Consider the following 13,769-nt stretch of genomic DNA (forward strand, 5'->3'; position numbering starts at 1 on the left):
AGACTGATATAGATGGACAAGACAGGAGTCCTCTGCGAAAGACTTACTCAAAAGTGACATACCAGGTGCTTGAGTGGAAACCCTGGGAAAACGAAAGAGAGGGCGCACAAGACAGACTTGGAGGCGAAGTCTTCTCGACAACTAAAGACAACAAGGATGTCTTGGAATATACCAAAATCAACAGTTGGGGACAGGACGAAATAGAAGTTTATGGTTGTGGCCCTATGCTCCAAAAGAAGTAAATAAGAATTTCAAATAAGTATGAGCGGTCAAAATTGTTCTAGCCATAGGGAAGAAAGCACGACAGACAAAGTTAAAAAAAAGGCGTGTAATAAAATCTTATAAAAGCGTTGCTGTAGAGGCAATTTCTTATTTCTCTACAGCTAATTTATCATACGTCGATATATATTAAAATCCGTGTGACGATTTTAATATATCAGCCATTATATGCAGTATATCAATAAATTGAATATTACATTACTGACGTTGCAGTTTTCTTTATAACTAAACGTTCCTGGTCTGTATTCTTTTTTGTTACTTTTTTGCTACTTGCACTGGGTCTGTTGACTCTATTCGAATAAGTCAAAATGAAACGTGTTTGATTTAGACGCTTTGCATTTCTTTCGATGAACTTCCGTGTACAGCTGAGACTTCACGCTGCGTGATTTTCTAAAAACTCGTTCAATGACATTTAATAATACTGTTTAATACATTTCTAACTTGAAATAAAAAGCAGTGATCTTTTTATTCACTCAATATTAAGTCTCAGAGGAGAGGCGTAGCTACCCTTCCCGGCGCCCGGGGACAAACTTTCAATTTGGCGCCCCCCTCAGCAAAGTTTCAATTTTAACCCGCCCCCCACCTTAAACTTTCGATTGCACACCCCCCCCCTCAAACTGTTTATAAGGCAAAAATGCAGCTAAAATGACATTTTAATTTGTTTTTCCAACCTATTTTGGCGACCCCTAAGGTCGGCGCCCGGGGACATAAGTACCCCCCGCCTCCACTCGCTACGCTTCTATTAAGCCTGGTGCTAACTAGTGGTAAATAAATAATATAGTTAAGTTTTAACCTGTTTAAAGGAGTTTTGACTTTATCCCTAATTCTTAATAAAGAAACTTTACTTTTAGTTGGATTTTTTTTCATTTTAAATTAACTTATTTGATATTTGAACTCTATGGAGAGACCGTGTAGTAATAATTAATGTTAAAATAATATATCTGAAAAAAGGAAATCATAATTTTTTTAAAAATGTTTTATTTCGTTTAGTAAGCGGGTGTTAAAGATTTCTTCAATTTAAAAAAAAAAAAAAAAACGATAAACATATTGAAACATTTAAAGGTTAAGGTTAAGGTTAAGGTTAAGGTTAAGGTTAAGGTTAAGGTTAAGGTTAAGGTTAAGGTTAAGGTTAAGGTTAAGGTTAAGGTTAAGGTTAAGGTTAAGGTTAAGGTTAAGGTTAAGGTTAAGGTTAAGGTTAAGGTTAAGGTTAAGGTTAAGGTTAAGGTTAAGGTTAAGGTTAAGGTTAAGGTTAAGGTTAAGGTTAAGGTTAAGGTTAAGGTTAAGGTTAAGGTTAAGGTTAAGGTTAAGGTTAAGGTTAAGGTTAAGGTTAAGGTTAAGGTTAAGGTTAAGGTTAAGGTTAAGGTTAAGGTTAAGGTTAAGGTTAAGGTTAAGGTTAAGGTTAAGGTTAAAGTCGAGGTCGAGGTCGAGGTCGAGGACGAGGTCAATATAAATATCAATATCAATATCAATATCAATATCAATATCAATATCAATATCAATATCAATATCAATATCAATATCAATATCAATATCAATATCAATATCAATATCAATATCAATATCAATATCAATATCAATATCAATATCAATATCAATATCAATATCAATATCAATATCAATATCAATATCAATATCAATATCAATATCAATATCAATATCAATATCAATATCAATATCAATATCAATATCAATATCAATATCAATATCAATATCAATATCAATATCAATATCAATATCAATATCAATATCAATATCAATATCAATATCAATATCAATATCAATATCAATATCAATATCAATATCAATATCAATATCAATATCAATATCAATATCAATATCAATATCAATATCAATATCAATATCAATATCAATATCAATATCAATATCAATATCAATATCAATATCAATATCAATATCAATATCAATATCAATATCAATATCAATATCAATATCAATATCAATATCAATATCAATATCAATATCAATATCAATATCAATATCAATATCAATATCAATATCAATATCAATATCAATATCAATATCAATATCAATATCAATATCAATATCAATATCAATATCAATATCAATATCAATATCAATATCAATATCAATATCAATATCAATATCAATATCAATATCAATATCAATATCAATATCAATATCAATATCAATATCAATATCAATATCAATATCAATATCAATATCAATATCAATATCAATATCAATATCAATATCAATATCAATATCAATATCAATATCAATATCAATATCAATATCAATATCAATATCAATATCAATATCAATATCAATATCAATATCAATATCAATATCAATATCAATATCAATATCAATATCAATATCAATATCAATATCAATATCAATATCAATATCAATATCAATATCAATATCAATATCAATATCAATATCAATATCAATATCAATATCAATATCAATATCAATATCAATATCAATATCAATATCAATATCAATATCAATATCAATATCAATATCAAGGGGAATGTTAAGGTTTCGGTCAAAGCTAAGGTTTAGCTTCACGTTTAAGTTCACTTTTATTTTATGAACTAGCCGTCGGTACCAGTTACACGTGAATTATTGGCCTATATATTTCAATGTTACACTTGTTTGAGAAAAATATTTTGTAAATTGGTCATCCAATTGGTCACGCTTTTTGGACGATTTTAACCTATCCCTCCTCGTCACACACCATCATAAAAAGTTTTGTGACGTCATTGTTTTCTTGCGCTTTTTCACAACAATAACTGCTTTTCCGGTTGCATAATTAAAATTGTGTTTCTACATTCGAATATGCCTTTATTTTTATTTCTTTAAATAAAATTTAATTTATACATTTCAAACACGCACCATATTATTTTTAACAAAATTTAGTATCTTTAAGTTCTCCATATATTGTTGAACTTACAGATCACATTGCCTAACAAATGTTGCGAACATAAAGAGAGAGAGAAAGAAGTGCGCACATGGGCTTTTATATATTAGGATATTAAAATATATATGATTCTACCTTAAAAATAAATGTGTATACTTGTATCGTTAAAACATAGGTGTAATGGCGTCGACCAACAAAGTTTCCCCACGAAAACAGTGGGGCTCTGATATAACCAGCCCTGTTAAAAAGTATCGGAAAAGGCCTCTCTCAACGGTATGTTTTAACACACGACTAGACACAAATGCTTAAAGAAAATGACACCAACACTCATCCATAGCATAAATATTTTTGCACAACAACTAATATTAGGGGTCATCCATAAATGACGTTACGGTTTTTTGAAGATTTTTACCTTCCCCTTCCACTCCGTCACACATGGTCACAAAAAGCCAGACCACCTCCCCTATAATGACGTCACACATCAGCTTGCAACCCCCCTCAAAATTGCAGTTGAATTTTTTTAAACGTCAATATTTTTCTAAAATCTTGTCTGAACTCTGTCAAAATAGAGTATTTTAATCAATTCCTATTACAATGTATTAAAACAGTTTTCTAAAACGAGAAATAACATCTAAAATTCGTTTTCTAACATTGCTTTTTTATAATGCAAAAGTGTGACATCGCACCATCTGACCCCCCCCCCCCCCTCCCCCTCATCACACCGTCAAAAAATTACGGAACCCCCCCCTCCCCCCACGAGTGTGACGTTATTTATGGACGACCCCCTACTCCAAAATACATACACTATTACACACCTTCACGCATCCTTCAAAAACACACAAATAACACGCATTTCTACATACATCGCTTACAGACTTACACAGGAGGTATTCACGCAAATATACACAGTTTCAAAATGTAAAAAAATATGTTTAAGTTATTTAGTAAAATACTTTTAAAATTTCGATGTTATGTATTTTTTAAAAAAAATGTTTCCTGCTAATACAATATTTTTACTTACTTTCTCACATATTAATAGTTCGTAATTTTCTTGGAACAACTTTGTTTTCACAGCGGAGCGAAAAAACCGGGTCTAAGACAACCCATCTAAGCCAAAATTATTCCAGCTTTAAGCAAAAGGTAATGCGGTGGGAATGCATTTTACAAATAAGATTAGCCATATGAAGAACAAAAGTGTAAAAGTTGTAAACCATGCAATGTATTAAGTTAATGTGAAGATATTTTATGTTTAACTTGTTCGCCATTTTTGTAATTTAAAAAAGCGAATTAATAACTATATTCCAATAAGTGAAAAAAAAGTATTTCCAAATAAATGTGTATTGTATTAAAGTATAAAAGAATGTTTATAATACTCTCTCAGATAGAGACTCAGACATGGCCGGTGTTGACAAAAGAGCCAACAAATAGTTTTACGAAACAGCCAGCAAAACGTTTTGCACAAGAGGCAACAAATGATTTTACAAGAGAGCCAACATATAGTTTTACACAAGAACCAACAAATGGTTTTACAAAAGAGCAAACAAATAGTTTTGCACAAGAGCCAACAAATGCTTTCACAAAAGAGTCAGCAAATGATTTTACAAGAGAGCCAACATATAGTTTTACACAAGAATCAACAAATGGTTTTACAAAAGAGCCAACAAATAGCTTAACAAAAGATCTAACAAATGGTTTTTCAAAAGAGCCAACAAATTTTTTTACAAACGAGCCAACAAATGGGTTTAAAGAAGAGTCAACAAATAGATTTACAAGAGAGGCAACAAATAGTTTTGCACAAGAGCCAACAATTGATTTTACAAGAGCACCAACAAACCGTTTAACAAAAGAGTCAAAAAATGGTTTTAGAAAAGAGCTAACCGTTGGTTTTACAAATGAATCAACAAGAAATTCATCAAAAAGGTTACCAAAAAAATCAACAAGAAAATCCAGTAAGGTTTTCACAAAAGATTCAAAACAATTGTTTAAAAAAGAGTGGAACATAAAAATATCAACAAAGGTAAAAATAATTATAACATTTATTTTACGAATAGCATTATATCAGGGGATGGCACATGTTTTGGCTCGAGGGCCACTTTGTGGTAGCGGATTTTAGCGGAGGGCCGCATCGTTTAAAATGTTGCATAGACAAAACTGAAATCAAACTTACAAACCGGAAAGTACGTATTTTCAGTACTTGCGCAAGCTCATTGACATAGACGCTCTAATAGAAAAAAACACGAGACGAACTTTCGGTCGCGGACATGAAGCAAATCTCAGTTCAAGACGGGGTTTTCTGGGTGTCTGGCGGGCCAAAAAAAACTCTGTGGCGGGCTGCATGTGGCCCATGGGCCGCACTTTGCCCACTCCTGCATTATACTGTTAATACATTTAAAAAGTTTAAATTGTAGTTTAAATTTATCCATAATCTTAACATATGCAATACACATATAAACTGTACGACGCCTTTTTATATTTCCCAGTTGGCCCTTTATTTGTTTGCAAACACGAACGATGGAACCGGCATCTATTCAGAAAGAAACGACTTCATAAAGGATTTGCTAAAATTTGTTGTAAACAACGGTACAGCTAAGCAAAAAAGCCCTATGTGTATTATTTTGGATATTATTTATTTGGCTATATCAGCCATCGTTTTTGTGTGTATTCTGTACTTTCTCAGAGCTTACATGTTACTTTATATATATATATATATATATATATATATATATATATATATATATATATATATATATATATATATATATATATATATATATATATATATATATATATATATATATATAAAGATAATTCGAAAGTATAAATTTCAATCCATGTTACATACATTTTTTTCAGAATTTTGGCTGTTTGTAGAAAGCAATAGCGAAGATTATCTAAAATCCGTCCACAAATGTTTGATCCAATCATCTTTTGAAGCAAAAGAACACGACCCAGCAATATTCGGACGCTCCAGTTGTGTTCCAAGGGGAAAACGCCAAAATGTATCATACTTTGGTTGCTTTAAAATAGTATTAACTTTAAAATATCACTAGCCGTCCCGGCCAGGCCCTGCACTGGCCTTTGTGAAAAACCTATCGGTAAAGGACCGTGACATGTGTGTTTAGTAATCAGCAGATACACGACCTTGCCAACCCCAACCCCAACCACAACCAACTAAAACAAAAACACAAAAACGCAAACATAACACAAACGCAAACACAAATACAAACACAAACGAAAACACCAACACAAACCCAGCCATAAACGCCAACGCAAACACAACACAAACACAAACGCAAACAAACAAAGAAAGCGAAAACAAACCGAATCCAAACACAAACCCAACCACAAACGCAAACCAAACCCAAATACAAAGAAAACACAAACGCAAACATAAACGCACAGTGCTCACAGTCTAGCTCGGGGCGACAAATTGCACAATGTCCGGGCGCCGGCGCATAAAAACATTTTTAGTATTCTAGAAAATAAAAATTTCAGGTACTTGAAATGTTGAATAATGAATCAAAAAATTAATGTACAGCTAATAAAAATTAATTACATTTGTGTTATAATACCCAGGACTTCTGCAAAGATTACTTCCTATTCGACTTAGATGGAAACAGATATTTAAAGAATGAAGAGCAAAATAATCTTGAGGCGTTTAAAACAAGTATAGAATTTTTTATTTGTTATGTGATAGCAATATTCGATTCTACGCAAATGTGTTTGAATAATATTATGATTGTACTACTAAAACTCAAGTTTGTTTACATGTTTGAATATTTATTTTTTTGTTTGTCTGATTGGGTACTGTAAGGAAACTGCTCTATATGGGGGCTGTAAAATAGTATGTCGGTAGAGAATAATTTGATTGCAGAGAGACTGTTAATCACACATTAATATAAAGACGTTAATTAATTTTTTGATTTATTCACAGATAGATTAACCACATTAATTTTAAAGTTTTAGAACAATGACTAAACTTTGACTGAATAGTGACGTTTGATAACTAATTTTTTTGTTTGTTTGTTTATTTGATTTGTTATTGGGGAGAATCTGCATTATGTGTAGAGCTGTAAAATAAGATTTTAGGTGGTAAATATTGTTCCTTCTTAAATGCACTGTTAATTACAAACTAATTTAAAGCCGTTAATTAATTTATTGATATATTCATTTGTAGATTCACCACATTAATTATAAAAGTTTAGAACAATGACCTTTTTTTTACAACTATGTTTTCAATTATTTTTTCTTAAGGCCTATATGTGAATGATAAGGTTGACTATCAGGACCTCGCGGGGCACAGGGTAGGTGAAGTAGAGTTCACCTGTTTCTATTTTTTTCATCATATGAAAGGAATAGTGTGGTTAGAGCCATGCTCAGCCGGAATCGTTTTTTTTTTAAAAATACAAACATGTCTGAGACTTGGCGGTGCACTGGGCAGGTGAAGTAGAGTTTAGTAGAGTTTTTAAAATATAAAAAACGTCTGTGGGGTCTGGTTATTTTTGGATGATAAGTGCTGGCAGACGTGATGTTATTTATGGATGACCCCCCGAAACCCACAGTTATCTAACTAGATAACGGGTAGTCTAGTTCTGGTTATGAATGAAATATTAAACCAATATTTCTATGTATCTAGAAAAAGCTAAATGTAGGCTACATATATATATATATATATATATATATATATATATATATATATATATATATATATATATATATATATATATAAAGATATTGACAGAATGCTATGTGTATGCTTTTCTTTTCAGACAAAATAACATTTCAATCAGCTATTTTTATGAACGACACAAACCGCGACTTCGAGTCTATAGTCTATCAATGCAAATCAAACATACCAGTTGTCCTAATGAAGGTCTACTTAATATTATTTTTTTTTAAAATTGTGCGTTTTTTTGTGTATATTTGTGAATCATTACTTTCTCATATGCAGAGTATAGAGAAAGTATTGTAAACGTAAACAATAATTAGATTAATTTTTTACAACTTTTTTCACTTTTATACCTCCCTATAATGTGTATTGTAATCGTGAACAAATCTAAATCGAGATTTTCATAAATTTTAAACAAACTTAGTTTTTCAATGTCTCTGTATGTGTGTCTGTAAACTTTTGATTACAGTTTAATATGATGATCAAATATCATATTGAAATATTATATTAAAGTTATAGTTTTATTTTATAACCGATTTCCGGTAAATGGAGCTGTAACTACTTTCCTTCCAGCATCTTTAGAGGTGAAAAATTAAGTACCATTGAATTTAGGTTAAACAAATTTAACATAAAAAGGTTAGCGTGTATATTCCGGATTCTTTAAAAATTTTGAACAATTTCCGTTAATATTGAACACAATAACTTAAGAATTCGTTCAGTTGACGACATTTCGTATGGAAGTCAAAGATCGTGTAGCCTACTTTAATCACTTTTAAATTTTTAATGACATCCAATTTACTAGATTGGTAGGCCTACTATATTTCTGGTTTCGAAAAAGATTAAAATACAACATAGCATGAGTACAGTTTCAGTTAGCTAGACGAAATTTCATACATAGTTATATGATCGTATCTTATTCGCTGTTTTCTATTGATACATTAACGATATCCGGTTACGGGAGGTAGTATTTAACGCTATTTCAGATTTATTAAAAAAAAAGCCAATTAATATTTCCTTTAGAAAAAAAAAATGTCACTTTCTATTTTACTCACACTATTCATTTGGTGCCCGATTCCCTTTTCCTGCGCTATTATATTTGTTTAAACATGTAACTATTTTAAAAAAAATTGAAAAACATATTGACAGCTATGGAAAAGCCGCTCACTTAAGGTTATGTAACAATATATGCGTGATAGCTTAGGTGAAACGACTTTATTTTTCTGTGTGTATTTGTATGTATTTAAAAATAAATGTTTATTCCCATGGCAGGACATTGACAAAAGTACAGAAGCGTTGTGGAAAAAGCTTGACAGGTATTTAAACCAAAACTAATATGTAATAATAGATTACTAAAGTACCTTAAGCAAGTTGTTTTAATGAAATTAATTTGATATGCCGTTAATTTTTTCAAGTCCGTAAAATGCGACCCTATTTGCAACCCAAGTTGCTTTGATATGTATTTTTAAAAAAATAAAACAAGTGCATTTATAAATGAAAATATTGTTTAATAACATGATAAAGGTAATGCAAGGAGATAAATTCGTTTTACAGTGTTGAGGAGATAGGCAGAGGACGTTTACTCTTTGCGCTACACTTTATCCCTATATGTATCGAAACTTAAATTTCATAATTAAACCTAATGTTACACTATTATACTGTTTTGTTAGTTTAGCTTAGTTTTCGTAACTACTTTTCTCTTCGTTGAAATTTGTTTTATTTTTTTGCGACGCTTTCCATACTTTCTCGACTTTTCCAAACAGGCCGTTTAAATAAACCTGTACAGTGTCCTTAAATAGCTTTCATGCACAATCAGTAATGAATTATGTGCTTGTTTTTTTTCAAATGACAGTTAATTCTTCTAACACAGGTACTCTACTCGTATGGTCAAATAGAATTTTAGCTCTTTCTAAAGTATCTCATATGTTGAGGTACCACACGCTAATACTATTGCGTAATTATTTGTGTTTCATTAATCTCAAACGGAGTGTACTTTATACTATTGATGGATGGAGATTCACTGTTCTTTTTTAATAAAATGTTGAATCTTCTAATTTGTTTATTATGTTATTAAAAACAAATGTTCACAATTTAAATAGTTATTATTTGGCATTTATCTTTATAGCTTGAAAATGTTAACGAAAGAACTGAAAGAGAAACTGATATCAATATTTACTATAGAAGGACGCTATGACAAAGAAAAAGACGATATCGCAAGAATTATCTTGTCGGCTATTAGAAGTAAGTAGCTCCCTGTCAAACCCCCTGGACATAACCCCCTGGACATAAACAACCGCGTCATACTTTGATGACCCATTTCAGGCAGTGTATACATTGCCTAGGTATTCTAAAGAATGCCAGTTTTTACACATTGCCAGAAAAATAAATCTATCTGTATATATATATATATATATATATATATATATATATATATATATATATATATATATATATATATATATATATATATATATATTTATTTATTTATTTATTTATTTATTTATTTATAAATATTTATATATGTGTGTATATATACATTCATTCATCTGATATTTTCAGAAACAATTCCAGCTCTTAACAACCATAGACTAGATGGGAATCTCAACTCTCAAACAACAAGCAGTTCGTATTCTGATAGAGACCAATCTGTGCCTGACACTAGCCGATCTTTGTCTGAAGTCAAGTTTTCCACCGATGACCAGCCCACCACAAACACGAAACTACCCACTGACCAAACAGCCGCAACAGGGAAAGCATCAAAAACGTTAGAGTATTTTTTGCTGTGTCTGAAAGTAAATTGCCTCGAAAAAGCTCGGGAATTTGCCGATATCTGGCAATGGGTAAGTGGAGTATTTAATACGTCATTGAATTTATTTAAAAAAATTCTTCACAGTTATAATTCGAATATATATATATATATATATATATATATATATATATATATATATATATATATATATGTGTGTGTGTGTGTGTGTGTGTGTGTGTGTGTGTGTGTGTTATATTGATTTTAAGTTATTAAAAGTGATACTTTTTATAATTTCAAATTATAATCAAACTAATAATTTCACTATATTATATCAATATTGAAGTTTGTTATTTTCTTTTTATATTAAGCTATAGTTTTTGTATAGCTTTTTATATTCACTGTTAGGATTCAGAGCTTACAAGTCAAGTCATAAATCAAGCCGTTGCAGATGACTGCTCGGATTTTATTCGCTTGATACTTGAAGAGGACTTACATATTTTGGAATACATCGACCAGGGTGTATTTTCTAAAGTAAGGAATATAATGTAATAGCATATTAACAGTATCGAATATCGTTAGAGCCATACTAACTTCCACATTGTCATACTGAAACCTTTTAGAAAACACTTATGCTTGGCTGTAATCGATTGATAAATAAAGTTTCTATACCTGGTGTTTATTATAGGAAAGCGAAAGCTCTAGACATGTATAGTCTAAAAGATAAGGCTTGTGAAATACTGAGTTTAGTTTGAATCTGTAAAATTCTTAATCATAGTCAACCAAGCTGGAAATTACAGGGCGGGTGGACTTTTATTATCCTTATAATGCCCTTGCATTTTCGTTATCGAAAAAAATATGTATATAAATTAATTTGTCTTTTCTACGCAACTAAAATGTTTGTAATTTACATGTCTTTATGTTTGGGGTTAACATAATATTTTAGAACAATAAGTACAATTTTTGTCATTGTATGAAATTTCCAGATCTTTTAAGCTTTAAATTTTTAAAAGAGTTTCATTATTTACAGAACAGACACCATTGTAAATATCACTTGCCTGGAACAACTTTTAAAAATTCTGAAAAGGTGGGTTGGTTTCAGTATGATTCAGTTTCACTTATTGCATTAAATAAACACAGGTAAGCCTTCTCAAGTTTTTTTTTACATTGCAAACAATAGTGGTATGATTGAGTACATCGGGGAAAAAATACTTTTAATTAATTTGTAGAAAAAAAAAATTACATAAATCAACTGATAAAGTGCACTGTGGTAGGTAAAACACGTATATTTTAAATATTGGCCTTTTGTTTATTTTAGACACTGAAAGCACTATTTAGTAATTATTTTTAATAATCAATAACAGTTTAGAAGCCCATCCTAAATGTCCTCTATATTTACTTCTATCTCTTATTTTGCTGAAGAGCTATGAGTATTATAATCGTTCTTTAAATTGAATCAGGCACGTCCGCCGGCGCCCAGGCAGGGTCCGATTTGGCACATGGGCTATCCTGTGAGCGCTATGGTACATACGTTCATTTTATACAGTGCGATAGATTATAGATTATGTTTCCGTTTATGTTTGTGTTTTCGTTTGTATTACGTTTGTTTTTGTGTTTGTATTGGCGTTGGCGTTTTAGTTTGCGCTTGCTTTAAAATGCAAACAAATTCCGCAATTTTTCAATTGCAATGGATGAATCCTGGACAGCTGACCTCTCAAATGCTTGTATTCATTACAGTTGTTGATTAAGACACGAACATAACACAAGAGCTGGCTTCCCTACATAACATGTATGGCAAAAGGTCTTCATGGCTGACGCAACAGCGGAGTCCCTCGGGTCATTTGCATGCGAGATCTTCAAGGACCTCCTGCTGCAGTTTCAGTAGCGGCTTTCTGGCTTGGATTCAAAGGCAGAAAAACTGAGACTGTTTCAAAACCCATTTTAAGCAAATATGACCAATAGGCCAGTTGAACTGCAGCTGGAGGTCACTGAACTGCAAGCAAATGAACGCCATAGAGACCAGTTCAAAGAAGGGCGGTTGGGTTTTTATAAATTTTTGCCCAATGAAGAATTTCCAAATATTTAAATATATGCATCGAAGTACCTTTCAAATTTTGCAACAACTTGCCTGTGTGAACAAACATTTTCAATTTTCAATAAAACTAAGTAAAGAACAATTTGAGAACAAACTTGGACCTCGAGTGTGTTGTTGGCTCTTTCAGACTTTTTTCTCTCCGGGAAAAGGGAGGCGGGACAATTAGATGCCTAAAAAAACTCTGGCCTTCGAACTGATATTTGATAGCTAATGCGGTCTTAGGGCTGAAAAGTTTGGAGACCCCTTATTTACACATAGGTTTTTAACAGAGGCCAGTGCAGGGTCTGGCATGGACGGCTAATATTTATATAATAAAAATTGTATTTTTGTTTTGTTTTAGAAAAATACAGAACTTAACGAGAGTAAAGAATGTATATGTGTTCGAATTTGGAATAGAATCATCAGGTGCATATATCCAGTAAGTGTCAAGTATATGTGTGTGTTATCTGGTTCCTTGTATACAAATCACCACATAGTAAATGCATATAATCAATAGCCCTCCCTTACCCTATCCTACCCAACCATACCCTACCTTACCCTACCATACCCTACCCTACCCTACCCTACCCTACCCTACCATACCCTACCCTACCCTACCATACCACACCACACCGTACCGTACTTGCCTACTCTACTTGCCTACTCTACCTGCCTACCCTACCTACCTAACGAGACTACTTCCCTACCTAACACCTAAAAGTAATAAAAGTATTTGAACAAAATTAATATATCTTTGACAGTGCAAATTCAAGACAGCAGCAAGAATATGGAAAATCCTGTATAGTGTGAGTAGTTACATTTGAGATTTAGTTAATTAGAGTTTAAAATTAACCAAGTGAAATTTGAACTACCCACTTTACCTAAGTACCTACCTACCTACCTACCTACCTACTTACCTACCTACCTACCTACCTACCTACCTACCTACCTACCTACCTACCTACCTACCTACCTACCTACCTACCTACCTACCTACCTACCTACCTACCTACCTACCTACCTACCTACCTACCTACCTACCTACCTACCTACCTACCTACCTACCTACCTACCTACATACCTACCTACCTACCTA

General features: G+C 31.8%; 1 protein-coding gene and 1 long non-coding RNA gene across 2 annotated transcripts in view; both read left to right on the forward strand.

Moving 5' to 3' along the window:
* Positions 1-3,367: 3,367 nt before the first annotated feature.
* Positions 3,368-12,685, forward strand: LOC131944434 (uncharacterized). Its single transcript, XM_059305034.1, has 12 exons — positions 3,368-3,460; positions 4,569-5,204; positions 5,668-5,767; positions 6,041-6,186; positions 6,764-6,854; positions 7,957-8,060; positions 9,126-9,169; positions 9,979-10,094; positions 10,413-10,693; positions 11,008-11,133; positions 11,630-11,739; positions 12,562-12,685. The coding sequence occupies exons 1-12, from the start codon at positions 3,368-3,370 to the stop codon at positions 12,683-12,685; spliced, it is 1,971 nt and encodes a 656-aa protein (XP_059161017.1).
* A 347-nt stretch (positions 12,686-13,032) lies between these two features.
* Positions 13,033-13,769, forward strand: part of LOC131944432 (uncharacterized) — a 1,553-nt gene continuing 816 nt past the window's right edge. The window contains exons 1-2 of the long non-coding RNA XR_009387022.1: positions 13,033-13,112; positions 13,435-13,479. This is a non-coding gene — a long non-coding RNA (uncharacterized LOC131944432). The remainder of the gene's footprint in view (positions 13,113-13,434; positions 13,480-13,769) is intronic.

The sequence above is a fragment of the Physella acuta genome, unplaced genomic scaffold, assembly GCF_028476545.2.
Source record: "Physella acuta isolate Inbredline_101_S28 unplaced genomic scaffold, ASM2847654v3 ptg000493l, whole genome shotgun sequence".
NCBI classification, from domain to species: Eukaryota; Metazoa; Mollusca; class Gastropoda; family Physidae; genus Physella; species Physella acuta.

Bases quoted from the DNA above. Each gene is read 5' to 3' on its own strand.
- LOC131944434 (XM_059305034.1), top strand. From the start codon at position 3,368: ATGGCGTCGACCAACAAAGTTTCCCCACGAAAACAGTGGGGCTCTGAT. The intron at 6,855-7,956 runs GTATAGAATTTT...TTTTCTTTTCAG, and splicing joins TCTTGAGGCGTTTAAAACAA to ACAAAATAACATTTCAATCA. The intron at 8,061-9,125 runs GTCTACTTAATA...TTCCCATGGCAG, and splicing joins TACCAGTTGTCCTAATGAAG to GACATTGACAAAAGTACAGA.